This window comes from Podarcis raffonei, chromosome 16, assembly GCF_027172205.1.
Source record: "Podarcis raffonei isolate rPodRaf1 chromosome 16, rPodRaf1.pri, whole genome shotgun sequence".
NCBI classification, from domain to species: domain Eukaryota; kingdom Metazoa; phylum Chordata; class Lepidosauria; order Squamata; family Lacertidae; genus Podarcis; species Podarcis raffonei.
In genome coordinates, this window is record NC_070617.1 from 26912524 (window position 1) to 26938417 (window position 25894).

Below are 25894 nucleotides of genomic sequence, written 5' to 3' on the forward strand. Positions count from 1 at the left end.
AAATGGCAAGGCTTTTGTCAAATTATCATGGGACAGCTGAAAATAAGACCCATGCCCCCAGACCCGCTCACAGAACCAAGATTCCCTGGAGAAAAGGAAATTGCCACTAAATGAGTTGAAGTAGCCTGTTCAATGGCTGTGGGAGGAGAAGTGACCCTCTCCTCCCAACCTTCCTTCAGACCATGGGGGGAATCTAAGGAAAGGTGGGGGGCAGCTGCCCCCCAAATCAAGTAAATAAATAAAAATAATTAACAGCTCAGTTCTGTCCCCCTAACATAAAGCCTGCTTCCCCAACATAAATCCTGGCTATGCTTCAAACATTCTCAATCCACGCCACATAGCATGTGGGCCACATACACAGACCATGGCTACAGAATAGTTAGCTCCAGTTGAGTCAAGCAAGAAAGCCAGGTCACAAGAGACAAGGGGGTTAGGTGAAATCCACATGAAATTCTAGCCTTTACTTGGTTATGAGCAGAGCAGTTCAGCAGTCAGCATTGTAAATCTTATGAAATTTAATCCACCTTACCTAGAGGCAATTCTGACACGAGTTTCAGTGCATAATGCATATTCCACCGGCAGATGTCAACAGGATCATCCAAAAGCTGTGCCAGAGCTGGAATGACTCCATTTTCTAGGAAGCCGGTCCTACATTCAGAAAATGTATTGGTAAGAAGTGGTTTGTATAAGCACAATATTAAACTCCCCTATTTGAACCTGGGAAAATATGTTGCAGAACAGAAGAAAATCCCTACTCTAAAACGCTTGCATTAAACTTCAGCAAATACCCACCTGCCAACAGAATGCGTTGCCATAATATAAAGAACCTCTGTTGTTTTCTGTCGCACGGTGCTGTCATCATCTAAAAGCAACATCTTCAAATTATCTAGAAATCCTGAAAGACACATTTTTTTATTATTTTTTTGCGCCACCCTTCAACAGACATCTAGGGCAAAGTTATAATACACTCATTAAACCACCACAATAGAAAAAAGAACATAGAAGGCAGTGGTAGAATTAAAAACAGCCACCAAGTAGCATGAAAGCAGTTGTCTCTGAAACTCATGAGAGATGACTAAATATTGATTATTTGGAGTGCCCAATGGGCAAATAATGGGACGCGGGTGGCGCTGTGGGTTAAAGCCTCAGCGCCTAGGACTTGCCGATCGAAAGGTCGGCAGTTCGAATCCCCGTGGTGGGGTGCGCTCCCGTCGTTCGGTCCCAGCGCCTGCCAACCTAGCAGTTCGAAAGCACCTTCGGGTGCAAGTAGATAAATAGGGACCGCTTACCAGTGGGAAGGTAAACGGCGTTCCATGTGCTGCGCTGGTTCGCCAGATGCAGCTTGTCACGCTGGCCACGTGACCCGGAAGTGTTTCCGGACAGCGCTGGCCCCCGGCCTCTTGAGTGAGATGGGCGCACAACCCCAGAGTCTGTCAAGACTGGCCCGTACGGGCAGGGGTACCTTTACCTTTACCTTTATGGGCAAATAATATTCACAACATGTGTATGGTTCTGTTCCTTTATTTCTGTTTTTGTTCTATTAGCAATTGTTATTTTGATCTTTGTAACAATGATGAAGATATATTAATTGAAACTGTTTAAAAAATATTTGCAACCTTTATAAGAATCATCTCCAGGTGAATGAAGTTTGGACACACAAATTTTCCTTAACCGTGTGCAAAATAAATAATGAAGTGGGTTGCCTGCTCATGTGCTCTGGAACAGTTTCCTGGGATGCCTTCTGGAATACTTTGGTATCTACTATCATTACAATGTCTTTTAGGTCCTATGATTTATGTACCATAAGCTCTCCTTTTCAGCTCAAAAGGTTTTTCAAAAGAACATTAAACATTGCTATGTGATTTCATGCTCTTTATTCAGCTCATAGTGGTGAGGAGGAATGAATGAAAGTCCCCTCAAAGTATCTGCTTTATATACATTATTTACACAATGGGCTGCACATGATTGGCTAATTCCGGAATTCTACTGTAAGCCAATCAGGTTGTGGATTCACTTCTATCTGGAGCATGATTGGGTAGTTCCTGCCAACCAATCATACTGCTGCATTGTTCTAGGACCAATCAGACTGCTGCATTCTGAATCCTATTGTTCTAGGACCAATCAGACTGCTGCCTTTTGGATCCTATTGTTCTAGGACCAATCAGACTGCTGCAGTTTGGATCCTATTCAACTCAGTACATAACATCCACCCAATCCAATGTAGCACTTCCCGCAGTGGGTGGGATCCGCCATCTGGTACTGCTAGAAACAGACTGCCTCTAAATTTGGACATCCTGTGCATTAATTGCACTTTCCATGTGTTCATCCTGAACCTACTTTTTGCAGCAGTACGGTACACATACATACTAACACAAAGGATGCAAAGACAAATAACATCTTGCTGGTATTTACCCACAGTAGGATGTCTCTGTGGGACGCAGGTGGCGCTGTGGGTAAAAGCCTCAGCGCCTAGGGCTTGCCGATCGAAAGGTCGGCGGTTCAAATCCCTGTGGCGGGGTGCGCTCCCGCTGCTCGGTCCCAGCGCCTGCCAACCTAGCAGTTCGAAAGCACCCCCGGGTGCAAGTAGATAAATAGGGACCGCTTACTGGCGGGAAGGTAAACGGCGTTTCCGTGTGCTGCGCTGGCTCGCCAGATGCAGCTTTGTCACGCTGCCCACGTGACCCGCAAGTGTTTCCGGACAGCGCTGGCCCCCGGCCTCTTGAGTGAGATGGGCGCACAACCCCAGAGTCTGTCAAGACTGGCCCGTACGGGCAGGGGTACCTTTACCTTTACCTTAGGATGTCTCTGTAGCTTTGTGATATCCTACTGGAAATGTAGGTATTCTCAACTCGGTCCCTTGTTCCATGAACTGAATTAAATAAGGGGCAGGCAAACACCCACCCTTGCAAATAACTAAATGACCCAACCCCAAACAACTGCTGCACCTTTTTCCTTTTCAAGAAAACCATTTTATAGCCTGATCTGAATGACTACTAAACCAAAGTTTGGAAAGATCCAGCGGTTTGCTGACCAACCACAGTGCACTGTGACAATGTGCTGCTAGCTTTGCGGTAGGGCAGGTGGTCCCCAGCATGTGACTGCAGAGGTCTGTCCTGCCCCCCACAGGTTCTGCCCCCTCCACATTGCTGCCTTTCACCCTTCTGAAAGTAGGCATGGGAGAAGCATTCTACCTACTGTAGCCTATAAAATAGGCTAAAGTGTGGACTTGGTTGTATGGCAATTTATCCAGTTTGCAAATGTACCCATAGACCCAAAGAGATTGGTGATCAAGCCTGTATGTTAGGGCCATTGTGTCATCCCTCCCCACTTCCACAGGAGCATGTATCATGAACTGCCCTGTGGGAGGGAAGGAGGCATATGAAGAAGCCACCCAGGCCTGCTATAGTTTGATTATCCCACCATTCTGAACTCTAATAGGGCCATTTTTATCACCCACTGCCCTGGTGCAAGGATCCTGATGGCTTTGTATATGTTGACATTATGGACTTTTTATCCCACCCCCCCCCCCAAAAGTTGAATGTTACCGGTACTTGTACTCCACCTTGGAAGGACTTGTATCCTGAAAGGTAGGATATAGATAAGAGTAAAAGGTAAAGGGACCCCTGACCATTAGGTCCAGTCGCGGACAACTCTGGGGTTGCGGCACTCATCTAGCTTTATTGGCCGAGGGAGCCAGCATACAGCTTCCGGGTTATGTGGCCAGCATGACTAAGCCGCTTCTGGTGAACCAGAGCAGCACACGGAAACGCCATTTACCATCCCGCTGGAGCGGTACCTATTGATCTACTTGCACTTTGATGTGCTTTCAAACTGCTAGGTGGGAAGGAGCAGGGACCGAACAGCAGCAGCTCACCCCATCACAGGGATCCAAACCGCCGACCTTCTACCAAATAAATAACCAACAAGGTGCAATCAGTAGAGCATGAGAATTTGGATCTCAAGGTTGTGGGTTCGAGCTCCAGAATGGGCAAAAGATTCCTGCATTGCAGGGGGTTGGACTAGATGACCCTTGCTGAGTAGTCCCTTCCAACTCTATGATTCTATAATTCTCATGTTCAGTCCACCAGGGAAGCAAAAGTGGCATCTCTTACCGAGTCTAATGGCTTCGTAGACATTCTCTGGGTCGTGCACCAGATCACACAGGGCCATCAGCGCCCGCTGCCGGGTCAGAAGGTCAGGGTCTTCCAGCTCCTCGTTCAGTTTTGGGAGACCCCTTCGGCCATAGGCAATGGGGGCTTTTGTGGGGTCGATATCAGGGGGCAGTTTGGAGGAGATACGGGGCAGGAGCGCCATCTCAAGTTCCTTCTGTACCACAGCAGCCCTAAGAAAGGAAAGGGGGGAAAGCTGCTTAGGGCAAAGGGAGGGAAAACAATTGCAGCAGTTCTATGTGTCTTTGCTTCAGTTCCAAGACACAGGCACCAACAGGACACGTGTCTTTTTTTGGAGCGGGGTGGAGGACACCTGTTGCAACTGAAAGCAAGACAGGATTTTAAAGGTAAGTATCTATCCTTCTCCCCTCCAACCCCCACCCGCGATTCAATAGGAACAAACAACAATAATTTTAACCCTGAAAGAGAAGCACGAATGAAAAACGTGGGAATTCTTGTTTAAAAATTTAAAATAATAATAATTTAACGTCGAAATGAACGACAGCAATTGGGGAAAATATATTACTTGGTGCACACACGCAAAATAGAAATGGCAGAGGGGGAACCCGATAAACCCAGTTTAGCAAAGTGGGGAGAAATGTCAGCTCCGAAAGCGGCCGATTCGCCGCCCTGCCTAGGCCTCTGGTTGCTAAGCGACCGCGACGCCCTCGCTCCCTACGTCCAGATCTGTGAATACGAAGCTACGCACGCGGGAAAAAACCCTCTACGAGGTGTTGCCGGAGTCCGACTGAGCGCAAATGTCGTAATTCCCGCAAGTGGCGGCTGGGCAGGATGTGTCGTGGTGGGGAGGCCAGGCGAGAGAGAGAGAGAGGTGGTGGCCCTCAAGTGCCAGTCTCTGCAGCCCGCGCTGCCCCTGCGGGAAACCCAGACAGCTTCCTCCCAACTGGCGTTTACCAGATTATTTGGACTACAATTCCCATCAGCCCCAGCAAGCACTGCGGTGGTCTCACCCGCCCTGTGCTCGCTGAGGCTGATGGGAGTTGTAGTCCAAAGACCTGCAGGGCGCCAGGTTGGGGAAATGCAGAAGGCTCTTAATTGGTTGCGTTGCGTTGCATCTATTGTTTCTTCCAAGGAGCTCAAGGTGGTGTACATGGTGCTCCTTGATTTGTTTCCAATGAAATACGGATGTTGCAAACATTTGTCCGGACATAAACCAGAGCCACTGTGGTGTAACAGGGTTTGGGGCGAAGACCTAGGAGAGATCAGGGTTCGAATCCCCCACTCTGCCATGAAACTCACTGGCTAACCCTGGGCGCCAGTCACCGTCTCTCAGCCTTAACCTACCTCACAGGCAAAACAAAAAATTTTTTTCCTTCCAGTAGCACCTTAAAGACCAACTAAGTTAGTTCTTGGTATGAGCTTTCGTGTGCATGCACACTTCTTCAGATACCTCACAGGGCTGTTGTGAGGATGAAATGGGAAGTTGGACAACCATGTAAACCTCCTTGAGCTCCCTGGATGAAAAGCTGGGTTATAAATGGAAGGAATAAAAACAACAATAATTTTAATAATGCTGGTGATTCAGTTCTTTTTCTTTTTCCTTTAAGAAAAGCTGTCCAGCTTTATACAAGCAGCAGGAGGCGTTGCTCAGCTGAGCATGCCAACATCTGGCATTCATTAACCAGGTTTTCTCCTTTCTTCTCAGTGGTTTTTAAGGTTTGCCATATCTCTCAGGTGGTTGGTTTCTCTGCATTTTAACTCCACCTTCTGAGAGGGAGGCGCTCTGGTTCCTATGGTGATGCGGCAGCCCCTTTCCAGACCTGGAAGCAGCTCTTGCATGGTGAGTCGTTTTTCCTCTCACTCTTTGCCAATATTGCCCCTTTTTTGTAAATGCCGAGGGGGGGCAGGGGGGAGCCCCTGGTCTGCTGGGGTGGTGGTGGTGGGGGATAGGATCAGCCCCCCACTGCCTTGATTTTGCAAATTATCCAAAGGCCAGCTTAGAGCAAGTGATTCTGCAAGCTGTTCATGGCCACCTTGCAGCTTCAGACTGGCTGAACTAGGGTGATTTCCCTCCTTACCATCCACATAAGGCTTAATTGGCTCCCCCTCCTCTTTTACCTGTTTGTAACAGAAATGCAAAACCCACATAGAGGAGATTGTACAGCAGTTTTCTCCACCATGCTCTTTCTAGAATTCACAAACAAATCGCCACACCTGGAAAAGAAAGCATGAGAGAGAGAGAGAGAGAGAGAGAGAGAGAGAGAGACTTACAGGTGCATTTTTACAGTGGCTGGCCACTTTTGGTGGTTGGTGGCACAACCACACACCCCATGCCGCCTTTGCCAACTTGGTGCCCTCCAAGTGTTTTATTTATTTGTTTATTTACACGACACCATATAAAGGTAAAAAAGGTAAAGGACCCCTGGACAGTTAAGTCCAGTCAAACTTCGTTATGGGGTACGGCACTCATCTCATTTCAGGCCGAGGGAGCTGGCGTTTGTCCACAGATTGCTTTCTGGAACTAAACCACTTCTTTTTTGGTTTTTTCTTTTATTTTAACAAAGTAATAATATTAAATAAATAAAAATAAAAATGTGCACCCCACACCCAAGACCATTCCACTGTAACTATCCAACCTCCCAAAATTTCAACACCTCTTGCCCCCAAAATTTCAACACCCCTTTCCGTTTTAACAGTACAACTTCTACAAATACCTTCCACATCTCCTTAAAATAATTTCTCCTGCATATTCCTCGTCTTACCTTAATAGCACATGTTAATTTATCATTAATTGCTATGTCCCACACCTCTTCTTCCATTTTATATTCACCTTGTCCCTTCCACTTCCTAGCTATAACAAGTCGTGCAGCTGTCAATAAATTTGTGAACAAGTCTTTCATAGCATGCGAACCTCCCACCCCATTGTAAATTGATAATAATTCTGCCTCTGGACCCAGTGATTTCTGTTATCTCCTTTAACACCCTTTGGCAAAAAATGTGTACATATTTACATCCTGACCACATGTGAACACAAGTCCCAGGACTGAACCGCTTCTGGTGCAACGGGACACCGTGACGAGTGCCAGAGTGCATGGAAACACTGGTTTGGTTGGCAGCAGCTTCAAGTGAGGCGTGTGTCCCACTGCTACCTAGAGATGCCATTGGGGATAGAACCTGGGACCTTCTGCATGCAAAGCACATGTTCTACCACTGAGCCACGAAGCCTTCCCCATATTCATAGAATCATAGAACTATAGAGCTGCAAGGGACCATGAGGGTCACCACGTCCAACCCCTTGCAATGCAGGAATCTATTGCCCAGCATGGGGCACGAACCCACGACCTTGAGATTAAGAGTCTTGTGCTCTACCAACTGAGCTATTCAGCTCCCCTCATCCACAAACCTTGGTCATGCTGGCTGGGGCTGATGGGAGTTGGGAGTCCATCAACATCTGGAGAGCCATGAATGTTCCCCAGCCCTAGTGTATGGCTTTTCTTGAGGAATGCCAAGTGAGAGCCATTAGGCCCTGACACTCGGTTCCCTCCAACATGGTGCCCTTCAGATGCTTTGGAACATGACTCCTGCAGGCTGGAGAAGACTGCTCTTCTCCTTAAGAGGTTTGCAAAACAAAGCTGTTCCGGAAAAGACTTTTGGCTGAATGCTCTTGGGTTAGTTTTGGTGTCATGCCACTATGCCCAGACTTTGTTCCTGGTGTTGGTTTCTAATCCTGATATTTTACGGCTGCTGGTGGGGTTGTTGTTTTTTAGGAATGGTGGGCATGACATAGGCTTTTAAATATTGTATGGCATTTCCTGCTTTGTTAGCCTCCTAAGTTCATTTTGGAAATCAGATGGATCATGAGTTTTAAATTAACATTATGACAGATGGGGGACTTGCATAATGACGGACAGGACCATTGCGGTTTGCTAACTGAAGTTGTTTTCCAGCTGAGCCTCTGGAGTGGCACGAGGCGGCTGGGGAGATGGCTAAAGTGAGTTAAAATATAATCCAAATGGATAAAGGCATGTTCACTGTGAAATGAGGCCCTCGCAAAGGGAGTCACCCTGTGCCTTCTTTCTGGGCTATTGTAAGCTCAGAATGCCACTCACCTCTACTATGGCAACATCCTGGCGATATCCTTTATCCATGAAAGGCCTTGCTGTTTTATTATTCAGGAAAATGCCAGGCTCACCAGCCAACAGGCTGCTAACTTCCTTAGCTTGCAATCAGACATGGAACTACTAGTCAGGGAAAACAGACACCCCCACAAGTTTTTAGTACAGTCCAGACTGGGAAATTACAGAATTGGAGAAATTCATGGAGGACGAGGCTATCCTTGGCTACCAGCCATGATGGCTCTGCTCTGCCTCAGAGGCAATAAACGTACCCAGTTCTAGGAATACCTTACAAAAAAACAACAACCAACTACTTTTGTCAGGACTGCAAAAACGCAAGCGTTAAGTGCTGGTGTTGTGTTTTGCTGTTGGCAAGTCCCCTGATATGACCCCGATATTGTTTTCTGGTGTGTATTGTCTTTTTCTTTTAAAAAAATGCTTTTAATTAAGTTTTAATTTCAAATACACCAACACCAACAAGATACACAAATATTTCAAATCTTTTAACATCTGTCTTACTTTACGCTCTGTAGAGCAGTTGACTTCCCTCCTTCCCTTCCGCAGGTTTTCTTATTCCAATCACTAATCCACAGTTCCTTAATAATAACTAAACCATGACATAAGATTTATTTCAGTCCTGCTAACGTCTTCAAATTTCTACAGTTCTAACTTATATAGACCATAAATTTACTCCATTCTTTTTGGTACTTTGTTTCCTCCTGTCTACGAATCCTATGGGTCAGTTTTGCTAATTCCGCGTACTCGACCAACTTTGTCTGCCACTCCTTCACAGTTGGTATCTCCTGTGTTTTCCATTTTTTGGCTATCAAAACTCTGGCAGCTGTCGTAGCATACATATATAATCTTTGGTCCATCTTCTTAATATCCTCTCCTATCAAACCTAGCAATAGTTCTTCAGGCTTTTTTGGGAATGTCTATTTAAGCATCTTTTTTAATTCATTATTGATCAATTCCCAAAACTCTTGCATTTTATCACATGTCCACCACATGTGGTAAAAATCACCATCCTTTTCTTTACATTTCCAACAGATTTTACTACTCGTCCTATACATTATTCCTGGTTTGACAGGTGTTAGATGCCAGCGATAGTTTTCTGGTTTGTATTGTCAGCACCCGCTGGATTTGGGCAATGAAGGCCAACTTCCTGCATGTGACGCCACCTGTGAGCAGAGACAGAACCATCTCCCACTTCCCCAAGGTAGGTAAACTGTCCTCCTGTGTCTGCTGGGTTCGTTCCCTGACAGCCTGAGGCAGTGGTTTTCAACCAGTATGCCGTGGCACCCTGACGTGCCTTGCATGGTGGTCAGGGGTGCCATGGACCACACCAGCCTCTGCCCCTCTTTCCCTCCCTCCCTCCCTCCCTCCCTCCCTCCCTCCCTCCCCTGATGCCCTCTCACGTTTCTGCCTCCCAGAGGCTTGCATGGCTGTTTTTTACAGCAGCAGCCTTGGCTACAAGCTCCCCAGGCAAATAGTGCCTTTGGGGCTGGCCGGGGGCGGGGGTGTGCCCTGTGGGGCAGTGTGAGGAAGCACCTCTTTTTTGTGGGGGGGGGGAGCTCAGAGACCAGGGGCAGCACCAGTGGCTGTCCAGTGGACTCCTAAGGAGAGGGCGAGAGGAGGCTGAGGGAACGGAAGATGTTTGAAAAGTCAGAGGGTCCGGCTCTGCAGGCAAGGGGTGATGTAACTGGGCTCCTGAGCCCCCCAGGGGTGCCGTGGAAAGAATGTAGTTGGTCAAGGGAGCCGTGAACCTGAAAAGGTTGAAACCCTCTGGCCTGAGGCATTCCCTAAAACAGAGCCTGTCATACATTTTGCCTTGGGCCTGGCAAAGCTGTCCTAGAGGACTGGCTAGGTGAAGTCCTGGCCCAGCTGATCTCATGCTCCTGCTTCCTGTGTGTCTGCAGTGGTACACACCTGAGGCCTGCCTCCAGCTCAAAGATCACTTCCACGCCCAGGTGAGGAGTGCCTGTCGGAGACAGAACACAGGCGCTGTTGGGTGAGTCGGCATCAAGGAGAAATGACGCTTTGTGCCGTAACAAGAGTTTCGGTCACAGGCAATGTTTCCTTATGTATTTTGGAATTGACCTGTAATCTTAAGAATATACGTTTTGCAATGTTTCAAAATTGCTGGGGTGTCAAATGCCTATATAACCTTAAAATCTAAAAAAATGATACCTGTTGACAATTTAGAAGGAACATTGCAGCACAAATAAGATCGCAAGAGGATGAAGAAAGGTTCACACACACGCTTATTTCAGGGATCTGGGGTATTGTCTAGTTTATTCAGATTATGGTAGAATAATTATTATTTAAGCATTTTTTGTGTTTTACTCTGCACTATTTGCATCTCATATACTGTATGTGTTCTTTGTAATGTTTTTATTGGTCCGAATAGAAGTATTAATCTGATATGGTTCTTCCATTTCAATGACACTGTGCAATGTGGAAAAAAACCAACATGTGTGTTTCAGGCTAAAAATATCAAAAGTGGTTGTGGTGGGAGACCTCTATGTTGGAAAAACAAGCCTCATCAACAGGTACAAATCTGTTTTGACATGTAGTTTTAGTGGTGTTTGTCAAAGACTGTCCAAAGTTCCAGCCTCAAAGTGCAGCCACTGACCTCAGTTTATAAGTCTTTTCTGGCTGACCAGTTTGCATCGTAGCTACCACCTGCCTGAAGCAGTGCTTGCGAAGCACTCCTTAAGGATGGTACCAAGAAGAGGAGACACCCCAGGTCACAGTTATGTGTCTCCTCCTGACCCATGCCTACGAACACAGCTGCCAGTCTCTGTTTTTGAGTTCCTCCCACTCGGAACTTGGAAAGGCTCTTAGATGCGTGTTTGACCACACAGCTTCCGCTCACATACAATGGTTACTAGGGTTTTCTCAGAGAGTTTATTTAGTACAAGAGAGCGGGCCTTTTCTGTGGTGGCTCCCCAATTGGGGATGCTCTTCCCAGAGAGGCTCACCTGGTGCCATCATTACATGTCTTTAGGCGCCAGGCAAAAACATTCCTCTTTACCCAGGCCTAGGGCTATCAAAGAATCTATGGCCTGTGAAAGTGTGGGGGAGAGGACTGTTACTATGATGACTATTTTATTATCTGGCTGATGGTATGCTTTTTATTATGTTTTTATCCTTGATGTTCTGTAATGTGTTTTTAATGTTGTTCACCACCCTGGGATCTAAGGGTGGTATATAAATTGAATAAATAATAATAGTGGAATATTTCTTAAATACTACTACTATGTGAAAACTTTTGATTTAAGGCAGAGGTAGCCAACATGTCTTCTTCCCTCGCCTTTTTTTCATTGCTCTTTCTTTCAAACATCCTCTTGTCAGCATTCCCACACCCTGATTTATTTTATTTCCTGCCCTTCACCTTAAGGTCCCAGAGCAGGTTACAGAATTAAAGCACAATATTAAAAACCATCTAAAGCAGCCAATAACAATAATAATAACAATAATAATAATAGCAACAACAATAATAACAATAAGGTGGGTACTCCCCATTTTTCCCTTGCAGGTTTTGTAAAGATGTTTTTGACCGGGATTACAAGGCAACCATTGGAGTGGATTTTGAAATTGAGCGTTTTGAGATAGCTGGAGTTCCATACAATCTTCAGATGTAAGTTGGAAATGAACACGCGGCTCACCATACGTGTGGGATGTTTTAACAGAGCCAGCCAGAATCAAAGAAACAGAGAACCATAGAGCTGGAAGGAACACAAAGGGTCATCTAGATCAACCCCCTGCAATGCAGGAATCTCAGCTAAGGCAAACATGACAGATGCCCATTCAACCTCTGTTTTAAAAACTCCAGCGAAGTTTTTAAAGTCCATTCCACTGTTGAACAGCTTTCATTCAGGGGACCAATAATGGCCGAGCAGCCATTATTCATTTTGAGAAACAGACTTTTTACTAGTTGTAAACCAAGGGGCAGGGGGATCTGTGGGGATCTTTCAGTTGTTGGCTGAGCTCCAACTCCCCCCAGCAGCCAGCAAGGCCAGTGGCCAAGATGGAAGTGTGATTAAAAGGGAAAAAGGGCATCTTCCAGATGACATTGACTCAAGCATCACAGTCTTCTTCAGCTTGTACTCCTAAGCCATTTGCTTAATCCCTGGGCTCACTTAGGCCCTCTCTCACCATGACTGATCAAACTTCCCTTATTCCACTCTTGCCCAGATGGGATACAGCCGGCCAGGAGAAGTTCAAGTGCATTGCCTCCGCCTACTACAGAGGAGCAGAAGGTGAGTCAAAAGCTTTTTGCTTCCTTGCTAGCAGGGCAAAAGCTGATTCCTGGGGGCTGGAGACATTCTCCCATTTACTCTGCCTCCAGGGCACTGCCACCGCTGGTTTGGGGAGCCGTGTAGACACGGCTTCGCCACAATCCATAGCTATCCTTTCATTTCTGATGAAATACTGCATATTGAAGCATCCCCCCCCCAAAAAAAATCTGACTTTGAGGAAGAGAACAACTCGGTTCCATTTTAAGCCAGCGCTGTGTCCCCAGCCTCTTTCCTTCTGGATGTCTGCTGAGTCAGAACTAAAACAACTCCTTTCTCCTGCCTTCTGGACCTAGAATGTCTCCTAATCCTCTTTTGGTTTCGTTGCAGTGATTATAACAGTCTTTGATTTGGCCGACATCCAGACTTTAGATCACACCAAGTAAGTCCTTGCCATTCTTTCTTGCAAAAACTTTCCTGAGGACTGGGGGGGATTAGACAGGCTTAAGCAGGGTGGGCCTGTCAGTGGGTGTGAGCAGGAAGGAGGATAGGGAGAAAACCAAAATGTGTTGGCTCTGGTTCCACTTCCTGTTCAGTCTCTCTGCCAGTCCCTTCCCACCACCACTGGCCACAGGTTTCCCACCCCGATAAATAGACAGGGTTGGTATTGAGGTTTCGCTTGCACTTGCTGAAAGAATGAGGTTCTTATTAGCTCATTGCCTTGTGACACAGAAATCGCTGCTCTTCATGTGAAATTGGTGGCACACAGTTTCCCTGTGAGTTCTCTCTCTCTCTCTCTCTCTCTCTCTCTCTCTCTCTCTCTCTCTCTCCTTCCTGCTGTCTTGTTTCTGTTTAGCCTTTGACATATTCCCTGGAGGTGTTTGTATTTCCCTGGTGCTGGCACCATTTATCCGTCCCATGGGGGCCTCCCTGCCCGGCTTCCCTCCAGGGTTTTCCATCTGCACTTGGTAAAGATGGCTAAGTTGCTCACCCCCTTTGGTGGGCCATACACGAGGCATCGCTCCAAGGGGACTGGCAGAGGAGGAGATATTATTTTTTCTCAAGAGGGAAGAACATATGGTGTGTGTTCCTCTTTCTCTGGTTTCCATTTCCTCTCCCCTCTGCCCCTTCCTCCTGTTCTCATCATGCTAATCCCCAGTTCCTCTCATTACTGCTTTCCTCCAATGGATCACTTTCTGTACTTTCATATACCACACAATCAGACCCAAGATCAGGGGTTCTGTTTCAGGATGAATGGAATCGGCCAACATGTGGCTGGTGGACAATGGAGCGTGTGTCAGTGAGTTTGCTCAGGGTGGGAGAATTGTGCAGGAGACGGGGCTGGCCTTCCCCAACTGTATCTCCTTCACATGTTTTGGACTACAACTCCCATCAGCCTCAGCCAGCACAGCCAAGGGTCTGATGGGAGTTGTAGTCCAAAGCCCGACCTAGGCTCTTGCTCACCTGTTTATGAGAGCCAGTGTGGTGTAGTGGTTAAGAGCAGCAGTCTCGTAATCTGGGGAACCGGGTTCGCGTCTCCGCTCCTCCACATGCAGCTGCTGGGTGACCTTGGGCCGGTCACACTTCTTTGAAGTCTCTCAGCCCCACTCACCTCACAGAGTGTTTGTTGTGGGGGAGGAAGGGAAAGGAGAATGTTAGCCGCTTTGAGACTCCTTCGGGAGTGATAAAGCAGGATATCAAATCCAAACTCCTCTTCTTCTTCTTATTCAAAGACCAATCCTAACATGGAGAACAATATCAGGTGGTCAGTTACGAGCAAGCAGTGCTGGCTTCCCACTTGAGAAATGCCTGATAAATCCTTATATCTAGCATGTCACTATCATAAGTTGCTTATTTATTCATCTTTTCAACTCTGAAAAGTATTAATACTGCCATGTGCAGTTGGCCCAAACTACTGCTGATGAGAGCAGAACTTTGTGGGGCTCCCCGTTCTATCAACATTGTATTTCTTCCTCTTCTAGGAGGCTTCCTGTGCACCATTCCTTTAAAACACATTTAATGCCCATTCTCCTTCTTTGCAAAATTCTGGAAATTGTAGTTTGTTTAAGGCAGTGATGGCCAAACTTGGCCCTCCAGCGGTTTTTGGACTACAACTCCCATCATCCCTAGATAACAGGACCAGTCGTCAGGGATGATCGGAATTGTAGTCCCAAAACAGCTGGAGGGCCAAGTTTGGCCATCACTGGTTTAAGAGTACTGTGAATAGTAGCCCTGTGATGGTTCCCAGGATTCTGTCTGAGTTTTGTGTGCTTTAAATGTATGGTGTGTATGCAGCCCCCATTCCCTCCAGAACTCTCCACACTGGGCTGATCCCTTGTCATTTTTCATCCTACGCAAACTGCCTGCATCATATCATTTATACCCTACCCATCTGGCTGTGTTGCCACAGCCACATCTGGGCAGCTTCCAGTACATATAAAAGCATAATAAAACATCAAACATTAAAGGCATTTACATGAAACTCAGCCATCTTGTGCATTCTAAATCCTTCAGACATTTCCTCTGTCCTCCTCCTCCTCCTTTTTCAGGCAGTGGCTGGAGGATGCATTGAGGGAGAATGAACCAGGCTCCAGCTTCATCTTTCTCGTTGGAACAAAAAAAGATTTAGTGGTAAGTGCATGGCAGCTCGCAAAATAAATGCTGCAGCTGCTCTACTCGGAACCTTGAGCAGTATTACGGAACTGCAGTTTCCATGCACAATTTATTTGTCCCGTCTGGATGGCAACTGTGTGATGATGGCTGGTTGCCGGGAGCTCAACTTGCCTAACAGCAGGGCTAGAAGAAGTTCTAGCCATCAGTAACTGCAGTGGAACTGCAACCAATAACCACAACTGGGGGAAACAGAATGTGTGGGTGCACAACAGTGACCTGTATCAGAACATCTGGCCTGCAATATGAAGCCTCCAGTTGGGAGCACTTGGGACAAGCCTGGCCGACACATGCAGGACACATAGATAAAAGGGGCCTGAAGCAGAGAGAGGGGCAATGTCCTTTGTGTGCAGAAGCTGGAGCAAGGGATCCCTGTGGTCTGTGGTTCCTTCCATAGCCAAGACCCGACAAGGATTCAGAATTCACTTTTCTTGCTGTTGAGTTGAGTTCTTCTTCTTCATCATCATCATCATCATCATCATCATAATCCTGAGCAGCCTCTAGCACAAACTCTTTCCTGGTGTCTTTTCAAACCATTTCTGCCCATCAGCTCCTTGCCCTGCTAAAGCAGGGGAAATGTGCCCCCAAAGGATTATGCACTTGTCAGTTCTGGACAGATTTCTTTGGTAAGGCAGCGGGAGGAAAATGCAGGTTTAAAACTCAGAAGACACCAGCAGCCTATCTAGGCTGACAACAGATGCTTAAAGGCAGCTTCTCCCCTTTACTGTAATAGCTGTACATGGGATGGATACAAGTTCTTTTTTATAATAAAGGTTTTTATCAATGTTAAGTCAAAAGTTAAAGTAAACAAACAAGAAAAAAAATAAAGTTATAAAACGTAGGAGAAGGACAGAATTTGTATTTTCCAATAACAGAGAGCAGATACCGTAGAAAAATTCAATCAGCAGAACACCACCATAAATGCTATTTTTTTCCTTTGGGGTTCAAATAATAATAAAAAATAATATTTTTTTTTTATTTATACCCTGCCCTCCCCGGCCACAATCAGGCTCAGGGTGGTTAACACTAATAAAATTACAATAAAACATAATAGAAAAAGAAAAAACAGTTAATTAAAATACGGGTTCAACTGTAAGGGCAGGTTCATGTGTTACATTTTCCATACACTGTGAAATAAGAATATAATAATTGCCCAGGTAGAAGGAAGCAAAATTTTCTTGTGCTGAACAGGTTCTCATCTTATGTATCCAACCACGTGTGGTCAGATGCTTTTTAGTGCCAGCAGGCAGAGCTTAAAAGGTGGCACAGTCTTCTACAGCTTCTGTTTGGCAGACTAATTCTTCAATGCATTGGTCTAATTCAGCCTTTGCCAACCTGGTGCCCTCCAGATGTTTTGGACAGCAGCTTCCATCATAGCCCACATAGCTGGACGATGCTGGGGCTGGTGGGAGTTGCCAACTGAAACATCTGGAGGGCACCTGGTTAGAGAGAGAGATGGGGGCAGGAATCCAATGTGGTTCACTTCTAAATGCAAATCTCATCTCAGTCACACTTCCTTTTTTAAAAAAATGCAGGAAAACTCAGCTTTTATCTTTAGAAATTTGCCTTTCTCTCCAAATGTTCCTATACAGTTCACCAGCCCCCAAAAGTGTATAAAAAGGCATAGTGGAAATGACTTGTAAGCATCTGTGTTTATCAAGCGAAACTGTATACAGGAAAAATGTGCCCTAAAACACTTAAGAATTTTTGCAAGGACCTGCTTTTTGGGGGGAGCAAACTAATGTGGAAATGCAGCAAACTGAATTGGGTGAGGCATTGGGGGCTGAAAAGGTGAGAGAAGTTGGGATTGACAGACTTGCCCATCCCAAGTTGGGAAAAGCTGGTCTAATCTCTTTCCAAAGCCAACTCATGGCCACATTTTGCAGAAGCAAATCCCTCTCTGTTCCTAAGAAGGAAAAACGGCTGTTAGGTAGGTCATACAGTGGTACCTCGGGTTACATACGCTTCAGGTTACAGACTCCGCTAACCCAAAAATAGTACCTCGGGTTAAGGACTTTGCTTCAGGATGAGAACAGAAATCGTGCTCGGGCGGCAGCAGGAGGCCCCATTAGCTAAAGTGGTGCTTCAGGTTAAGAACAGTTTCAGGTTAAGAACGGACCTCCAGAACGATTCAAGTACTTAACCCGAGGTACCGCTGTATTTGTGTTTTGGGGGTGAGGGGGAAGTTTACCCATCTGCAGCGCAACATAGAGATTGCTGCTCCTTGGCTGTGGTTCCTTTCTTTTTCAGTCCGACGCTGCCTGTGAGCGGACAGAACAGGACGCCATCCACCTGGCCAATGAAATGCAGGCAGAATATTGGTCCGTTTCAGCCAAGACAGGTGAGTTGAGCCTATTGAAGTGTTTGGGAGTGCCAGTGCTGCAGGGCTGACGGGCTGAGCATGCCAGCTGGTCTCCTTCAAGGAGTTAAGCTGCCAGCTTGCCCAGGGACTTACCGTATTTTGCGCTCTATAGGACGCACCTTTTCCCCTCCAAAAATTGAGGGGAAATGTGTGTGCATCCTATGGAGCAAATGCAGGCTCCTTGGCTTCAGCGAAAGCAACGCGAAGCCTCCGAAGCGCAGAGGGAGCACTCCCTCCGTGCTCCAAAGGCTTCGCGTTGCTTTCGCTGAAGCCTGGAGAGCGAGAGGCGTCGGTGCGCACCGACCCCTCTCGCTCTCCAGGCTTCAGGGATAGCTGCGCGCAGCCCCTCCAGCAGGGAGAGGCTGCACGTGGCTATGGCTTCTTTAGCCCCGTGCAGCCTCTCCCGGTAGGGAGAGGTTGTCTGGGGCTAAAGAGGAAGCCAAAACAGCTAGCGGGATCCATCCCGCTGGCTGCCTTGGCTTGTGCCTCTCTGGCAGGGTGAGGTTGCGCACATCCTGTATGCTGCTCTTTGGGGCTGGGGGGGGAATAATTTTTTTTCTTGATTTCCCCCCCTAAAAACTGGGTGCGCCCTATGGTCCGGTGCACCCTATGAAGCGAAAAATACGGTATGTGGGACAGTGTCTTTCATAGTGGTGCTCTGCTTGGGTGCAGAGTTTGATCCTTGTGAAATGCACCCTTCTGCTCTGGAACTCCACACAGGCTCATGCCAAGATGCCAAAGGTAGTCCCTTGAACACCCCCCCCCCTCAATTTTTGGGAGGGGGTGGGTAGGGATGTTGGAAGAGACATGAGCCATTTTGTTTATAGCAGCTGCCTACAGTACCACCCTGTGTTTAAAACGGGAGTGCTAACCCATGACCCTCCAGATTTTGATGAACTCCAGCTCCCATCATCCCCAGCCAGCAGTTAACTACAACTGCTGCAGTTTGAGAGCCACGGGTTAGCCATGCACACTTTAAAGCAGTGTTTCCCAAACTTGGGCCTCCAGCTGTTTTTGGACTACAACTCCCATCATCCCTAGCTAGCAAGACCAGTGGTCAGGGATGATGGGAATTGTAGTCCAAAAACAGCTGGAGACCCAAGTTTGGGAAACACTGCTTTAAATACTCGAGCCCCACTTGTTTTATGTTGCTATGGCAGTTGGCTAATGCGAATAAAGTTTATCTTATCTATCTACTCGAGCCCCTCAAAGGTTACAGCATTCCCTCTACCTCCCCACCCTCTCTTTCTCTCACCAGGGGAAAACGTCAAGGGCTTTTTTTCCCGAGTTGCTGCCTTGGCCTTTGAAAAATCGATGCTGATGGAGCTGGAGAAGAGCAACAGCCGAATGGCCCAAATTGGTGTGGGAAACCTCATCAGTAGGTTGAACTGAATTGTCTTTGTTTGATTAAAAACAAAACATTTGCAAGGGATGAGGATAGCTTTTCCTTCTGCTCAGAAAAGTCTTTGCTGACTGGTTGCTCTCCAACCATTTTGGGCTACGACTCCCATCTGCCCCAGAATCACAGGACCACTTGGAAACTTCAGCAGGCCTGAAAATGCAGAAGCAAAACGACTGACCAGGGTTCCACTTAGGACTTGCATAATCCATGTTTTAAAACTGGTTGCACTGGTTTCTGTTCTGTTCCCAGGCCCAATTCAAGTTGTTCACATTCATCTTCAAAGTATGAAATAGGTTATAGGCGGTCTTTCTGGTATCTGGCGCCCCTTTCCCTACTTCTCTGTGTTCTGTGCTGTAGCACGCACACCTTCCCTTGGGTAAGCTGATTCTGTCTTAAGTGGTATATACCGTATTTTTCGCTCTATAACACGCACCCGACCATAACACGCACGTAGTTTTTAGAGGAGGAAAATCCGTAGGCATGCCACCCGTAGGCATTCCCTCCATAACACGCACAGACATTTCCCCTTACTTTCTAGGAGGAAAAAAGTGAGTGTTATGGTGCAAAAAATACGGTAATCTTCTTATGAATAAATAATAAATATAAATGCATATAGCAGCCCCTCCCCTCCACAGTGACTAGGACTGATAGGACTTGCAGCCCCAAACCTCTGGAGGGCACCAGGTTGGGGAAGGGAGGCCAGTAGGACCCCAGCCTTCATGCCGACAAGCACAGGAAGGTTGCCTACCCATCTAAAGGTAAAGGGACCCCTGACCATTAGGTCCAGTAGTGGCTGACTCTGGGGTTGCGGCGCTCATCTCGCTTTATTGGCCAAGGGAGCCGGCGTACAGCTTCCGGGTCATGTGGCCAGCATGACTAAGCCGCTTCTGGTGAACCAGAGCAGCGGACAGAAGCGCCGTTTACCTTCCCGCTGGAGCGGTACCTATTTATCTACTTGCACTGGCGTGCTTTTGAACTGCTAGGTGGGTAGGAGCAGGGACCGAGCAACGGGATCTCACCCCGTCGTGGGGATTCGAACCGCTGACCTTCTGATCAGCAAGCCCTAGGCTCTTTGGTTTAACCCACAGCTCCACCCATGTCCCTTAGCCTACCCATCTAGCACCGTGCAAATGTTTATAAAGACTGGGATGAACACCGCTGTTGCCTGTTAACCATTTCTGGAAAGTGATGTTCCGAAAGGATTGATTTGGTCGTTTCTTTGTTCCCTTGTTGCAGAAATAGAAGGGGACTCACCGGAGACTTTGGAAGCCAACCCACAAGCCAGCCCAAGTTGTTGCTAGTAGTCAGCTGGGGGTATAACAAGTTCCTGGCCTCTTGGAGGATTCACCAAATTGCACTTCAGGAAAGCAGCTGAATATCTGAACAAGCAGCAGCAGGACGAGGAGGGGGGCAGGGAAATGGCGGTGCAGCCCCCCCTGCCCGCCAAAGCCCACTTTGCTTTGATCTGCCTTCAGGGGAATGGACAGCCTCTCTCCTCTCTTTGGAAAAATTCTATTTTCTGAGCTCACGTTATGGGAAATGATCTGCCTTTTCCAGGAGGGTGTGTTTGTTATCAGCACAATCTGTCTTTCTCTTTCTCTTTCTCTCTTTCCCTCTCCAGGAAACCCATCCTGTTCCAAACTTGCAAAGCCTGTTTCTGTGGAAACGACAGACCTTGGGAGTGGAGAGCACACGATGGACCTGCCCTATGAGAGAGACTGCAGATGTGAAGGAAGCTCAGATTTGGTGTCTCTCTGTGAATTCAGTTAGACCTGGCGCCCTCCAGGTGTTGGGGGCTAAAACTCCTTCTAGCCCAGCTAGGGAGCAAGTCAGTCTTCCCTAGATGCCTTGGACCTCTTGACTGTGGCTGGAGGGAAATGTAGTCCCAAAACAGCCTCTACCAGCAGGTGCTCCTGAGAGTTGTAGCCTTGGCAGCTTTGCATCCTTCTCAAGCTGAATTTCTCTAGTTCGTGATCACCGTGGTTAATCATAGTGCTGACTTAATCATGGTTAAGAGCAGCAGGAGGAATCTGTAGAATCTGAGGGGTGAGAAAATGAAGGAAGAGAAAGCACGTAGTCCTGTGGTCCTTCTCAGATGGTGGTTAAGGAATGAGCAGCATCATTCCATCTTAGCCAGTAGTGGGTGCTAGGTTGCCTCCCGAGTCTTCTGCATTGCTCCGAGGTGTGGAATGATCCCACTTCTCTAACTGCCTTAGATATTAGCAGCTGCAGTTGTACAAAACTGGTCTTTATTTTCATGTCAGTTGTGGAATTAAACGTACTTTCTGATGTCCTCTGAAGACTGATAACTTTGGAAGCCAGAACAATTTATGCTAAAACATCCCCCCACCCCAGGAGAAAGGGGAGAGCGGCTTAAAGCCCAGAATGTGCCTCTTGGCTAGTTTGGTGTGTGTGTTCCAGCCAGATTGGATGCTGATGGGCGAGTCCGTCATTTCTCTGCTGCTTTTAATCTTTCTGGCACCTTCCCCAGTCTCTGGGCGGGCACTGGGTGCCACGGACTTTTTGTTAGTGTAAATGTGGCATGTCTCCTCCCTGGTGGCCAGAAAACTGCTTGGCCCCCTGAATCCAATGAGAGCTGAACCTGTCAAAAGGCAAAGGCTGTGCACACATTATAGGCTTAAAAGCACAGCTAAGACGAGGTCGTCGTCCCCCCTTCCCAGTATGGATCAAAGCTAGTTTGTGGGGAAACACACCAAAGCGCAGTATTTCATCAGAAACAATAGGATAGATCTGGATTGTGGATAATTTGTGTGTACAGTGGTACGTCGGGTTACATACGCTTCAGGTTACATATGCTTCAGGTTACAGACTCCGCTAACCCAGAAATAGTACCTCGGGTTAAGAACTTTGCTTCAGGACGAGAACAGAACTCGCGAGGTGGTGGCGCGGCAGCAGCAGGAGGCCCCATTAGCCAAAGTGATGCTTCAGGCTAAGAACATTTTCAGGTTAAGAACAGACCTCCGGAACGAATTAAGTACATAACCAGAGGTACCACTGTATTCCTTTCCAAACCAGAAGTGGGAGTGAACTGAATGTGTACACAAGCTTAGATATGGTCCCTGAGGGAGGAGATTACCTCCTTTCCTATCTGAAGTGAGCTGATTGCTTTCACTCCCATAGGAAACTGTCCAGGGCAGCACTTGGGGATCACTGTGGCTCCCTGTCTCTGGCCAAAACAGGTAGAAGAGATAGGGGGAACTTTCCAGAATTCAAAGCAAGCCAAGGAAATGAACTGCCGATTTACCAACCTCTCTTCCTTCCTTCGGTGGGGAGTCAGAGCAGGGGTATCAAGAACCTTTGCCTTTGGCTCCCCCTTCTGTTCTCGGGCTCTCTCGGGGTCTGGCGTCCCCCTGGAAGCCACTCAGGTGCCCCCCGCTCCTTGCCTTTATGATGCCACCATTCACATTCCTCTGATTGCCAATGACAGTCATTGTTCCTTTTGGAACATGTAGGAGGCAGCGAGGGCTCTTTCCACCCGAGGCTGTGCTATTTCCTGCAACGTTATAACATTCAGTGCAGCTCCTCTTCCCTCAGAAATAGACTTCATATGGCGCTTCTGAGTTGCGTTTTGACTTTTGGTGGGGCGGCACACTCAGCCGAGCAGGCGGAGCAGAAAGGGGAAGGAGTCATTACGACAAGTACGAGCATCTGTGATGATGATGCACAGCTGAGTCCCAAGGACTGATGTGGGTTCTGTCCCAGCGTGCCAGCATCACGCATTTTGCAAACAAACATTACCTTTGAAAGATCAAACAAAATACAAAGGATATGTTGGGTTTGGTTCATAGGTCAACCAGGGAAGGGTCGCAGGCTTCTCCCTGCACTGCTGGCCTTGAGGCAGCTAGCCAGACACAGCTAGGAGCAGGATGAAAGGCCAGATTGACACACTTGGGTCTTCTCCAGAAAACCAATTATTCATGTCTTGATAAGATCAAGCACGGTGTGTGTGTGTGTGTGTGTGTGTGTGTGTGTGTGTGTTCGTTCCTTTTGAACTATGCATTCCTTCGCCACATACAGGATTCTCCTCTGCATCCTTCTGTTAGAGAAACAGAAGAGGATGATCGACAGAAAGGGCACAGCTCTTCATTTTAGCAACAGGACAAGAAACCACCTTGTCCTCTATTTGTGACAGGTACACGAAGGCCTGGCATTAGGGTGTGTGGCTATCACGATCAATCAGTCATTTTCACACATTCAAACACACACTAAAAAAACTTGCGTGACGTTACTGTTGACAGATAGCTTAGTCAGGATGTTCAAAGGGAAAATTCGCAAGCTCAGGCTGGATGAAAGCTGCTTCCCTCCCACCCCCTTCCATTTGCTTGTACAGTCATACCTTGGAAGTCAAACGGAATCTGTTCCGGAAGTCCGTTCCATTTCCAAAATGTTCAGAAACCAAACCGCGGCTTCTGATTGGCTGCAGGAAGCTCCTGCAGCCAATCAGAAGCCACGGAAGCCCGGGTTTCAAAAGAACATTCAAAAACCAGAACAATCACTTCTGGGTTTGCGGCGTTTGGGAGCCAAAGTGTCCCGAGTTCCAGGACGTTCGGGATCCAAGGTACGGCTGTAATTTCTTGATCCGATTCTAATTTCTCAGTGTAGCTTTTATATTTATTTGTTTTATAAGGGAAGGGTTCTGCAAGATGCACCTTCTGTTTGCTCATCTGGCAGAAGCTGTCAGGGGCACGGAAGTTGCTAGCAGCCAGGTAAATATTGGAGGACTCCTTGCTTTTGCACTGAGGCCTGCTAGCTGGCTGGCAGGCAGGCAAGTCCCTCCTCTCTTGATGCCTCCCAGAGGAAATTATTCTGAGAGGCTTAGGTGGGGGAACAAGATGCTCAGGGGCATATTATGTGAACAAATGGTGCATGTGTCCATTAGGAGGCAGATTGGGATCTACTGGGAGGTGTTTGGAGTGCTCTGCATTAGGAGGCCTGCCTTCGGAAAAGGAATGCTAAGAAAAATGCAATGCACCCTTTTGTAAAAATGGGTTACAACAGCTTTCTAGCCAAGGTATGTGTGTGAGGGAAACCAGCTACTTTTGTCCACAGGAGGGAGTGGCAAAAATGCCTGGCTGCTTGCATGGCTTCTTCAGAGTTACAGCAAGGGTTTCAGGCTCATTGTGGGAACACGAGAGGGCTTGTGTGGTGGTGAAGCTTGCTTGGGAGCTCTTGAAGACAAGCCTGCCTGCAGAGACTTTAGAATAATAGAATTGGACAGGACCATGGGGGTCATCTAGTCCAACCCCCTGCAATGCAGGAATCTTTTGTCCAATGTGGGTCTCGAACCTCGGATGACCTCAGCAAAGTGGTCCGAGTTCTTTAAAAGGGCCATTTTATTTAGAAAATAATAATATATAGGCTGCTTTGTCAGAAAACTCTGATAAGTGATGCTCATTATAAAAGATCTAGCAAAGGGGCATGGGATTTGTGCAGAAGGCTGACTCTTACATGCTTATGGTCACGCCAAGACATTTGGTCTGCTCTGCTCATTAACACGTGGGAGAAAGTTCTCCTGAGCCAGCGCCATTGAGAAGAAGCCCAATAATGGGAAGAGCAGACTGGGAGGTGGACAGATCTCAGTGGAAAGGCAGCCCCTCTGAAATGAAAGAGAGCAGTGTGAGATAGCATCAGTGTGTTTCAAGGGCTCTTGCTCAGGAGAACTGCCCAATTGTGGGAGGCAGATCTGAAGGAGTGCAAATCTCCTACCCTGTGCATCTTGAGGAAGAAGCAACCGCTTACTCTCCATCTGCCCCACAGCCAGCATGAATACGTAGCCTTAATGGTCTCTCAAGTGAAGCCCACCTGTCACGGCTGACCTCCACCTATCAGGAATCCTGAGCCCGGCTTCCTCAAGGGGGAAAGAAGTGGATAAAGCCAGCATTAACTTCTGCAGCATATGCTCCAGGCTAGATTAATGCAGAGTGTGGCCACCAGTCTACAGGGCATATAAGAGGCCTTAATGCCGAATCCCCTCCCAGCTCATTTGCTGACTCGAGGGTGATCTGCGGTGCTGAGCTCCTTTCGGAAAGCTCCTTGAGGAAAGAAGGGAATCCTACATCTCCCCACTATTTTAATTGGGTGTACATTTAAATGGGCGATACTAAGTTGTTGCTTGCTTGCTTTCTGTAATAATAATAATAAGAAGAAGAATAAAATTTATTATTTATAACCCACCCATGTGGCTGAACTTGCCCTATATGTATTTTAAATTTTAAGTGCTTCAAGACTCTGATATATAAAAATATTAACAAAAACAAATAAAACAGTTAAAACCATAATAGCATCAAAAAGCAACCGTCACAAAAAACGCCCTAAAGCATTTCCGAAGGGGTAGTTGTGCTGGTCTGGTGCAGCTAAAAGAAAGAGGCAATGGGAGGTAGGGGGAAGAGAAATTTATTATCCAGTCGAAAGATGGCAAGACAAATGCCTTCTGAAATAAAGCTGCAATCCTATATGTGTTTATTTGGAAGTTTGCCTGAGAACTGAGAACCCCCGCTTTGAACCATCTTGTGTGGCAGGGATTATTCTGTGTTAAGTGGAGGAATAATCTGAATGCTAGCAAACCATTTTCCCAAGAGCGGGTGGAAGGAAGTTGTCATAATTTGTCCTGATATGCTAGAAGCAAAAGTGGTTAAAAGGTTTGATGGATTATTGAGCAGCATTAAAAATGGAGCAGGCTTAATGCTTTGGCGTGAGCAGCAGCAACACCCTCCATCTATGGGTCCCAAAGCCCTCCCCAAACACCAGTTAATTGCCTGGCAGCTCCTACAGGCCAGCCTCCCACACAGATGGACATCATAATAACAACTCGCTTTCATTTGAAGCCTGTTTATTTTAGTCAGGAAGCCTCTCTGGGTTTCTGGGAAAGGAGGGCCACATGACTGGGGCTGAGCACATGAAAGACATCCCGCTCTCTGCAGACAATGGAATGGCTCAAGGTAGGCTGCCCAGGT

General features: G+C 47.1%; 2 protein-coding genes across 7 annotated transcripts in view; one reads left to right on the forward strand and one right to left on the reverse strand.

Annotated features, from left to right (window-relative positions):
- Positions 1-5047, reverse strand: part of RSPH14 (radial spoke head 14 homolog) — a 59883-nt gene extending 54836 nt beyond the window's left edge. Inside the window, exons 1-4 of one of the 4 annotated variants that reach the window (XM_053370238.1) lie at positions 4879-5047; positions 4113-4342; positions 793-895; positions 530-648 (exon numbers count right to left, since the gene is read on the reverse strand). In XM_053370238.1, the coding sequence (XP_053226213.1) occupies positions 530-648; positions 793-895; positions 4113-4314 (424 nt within the window). In that variant the 5' untranslated portion in view covers positions 4315-4342; positions 4879-5047. The other 3 variants (XM_053370236.1, XM_053370237.1, XM_053370239.1) reach the window with 3 other exon arrangements.
- RAB36 (RAB36, member RAS oncogene family) lies at positions 4370-21213 on the forward strand. 3 transcript variants are annotated; one of them, XM_053370240.1, is made up of 13 exons: positions 4370-4516; positions 5836-5970; positions 8015-8121; positions 9377-9464; positions 10165-10256; positions 10732-10797; positions 11787-11888; positions 12446-12510; positions 12877-12928; positions 15036-15117; positions 17407-17497; positions 18777-18896; positions 20157-21213. In XM_053370240.1, exons 2-13 carry the CDS (start codon positions 5923-5925, stop codon positions 20219-20221), a joined length of 978 nt encoding a protein of 325 aa, XP_053226215.1. In that variant the 5' UTR covers positions 4370-4516; positions 5836-5922; the 3' UTR covers positions 20222-21213. The 3 variants fall into 3 exon arrangements, with proteins under 3 accessions (XP_053226215.1, XP_053226216.1, XP_053226217.1); XM_053370241.1 differs by lacking the exon at positions 4370-4516 and having other exon boundaries at positions 5814-5970; positions 8078-8121; XM_053370242.1 differs by lacking the exons at positions 4370-4516; positions 8015-8121 and having other exon boundaries at positions 5814-5970.
- Positions 21214-25894: the final 4681 nt, after the last annotated feature.

Excerpts from the sequence above, each read along its gene's own strand:
- RAB36 (XM_053370240.1), top strand. The coding sequence starts at position 5,923 with ATGGTGATGCGGCAGCCCCTTTCCAGACCTGGAAGCAGCTCTTGCATG. Across the intron at positions 10,257-10,731 it reads CAGAACACAGGCGCTGTTGG|GCTAAAAATATCAAAAGTGG; the intron begins GTGAGTCGGCAT and ends TGTGTGTTTCAG. Across the intron at positions 18,897-20,156 it reads TGGTGTGGGAAACCTCATCA|AAATAGAAGGGGACTCACCG; the intron begins GTAGGTTGAACT and ends CCCTTGTTGCAG.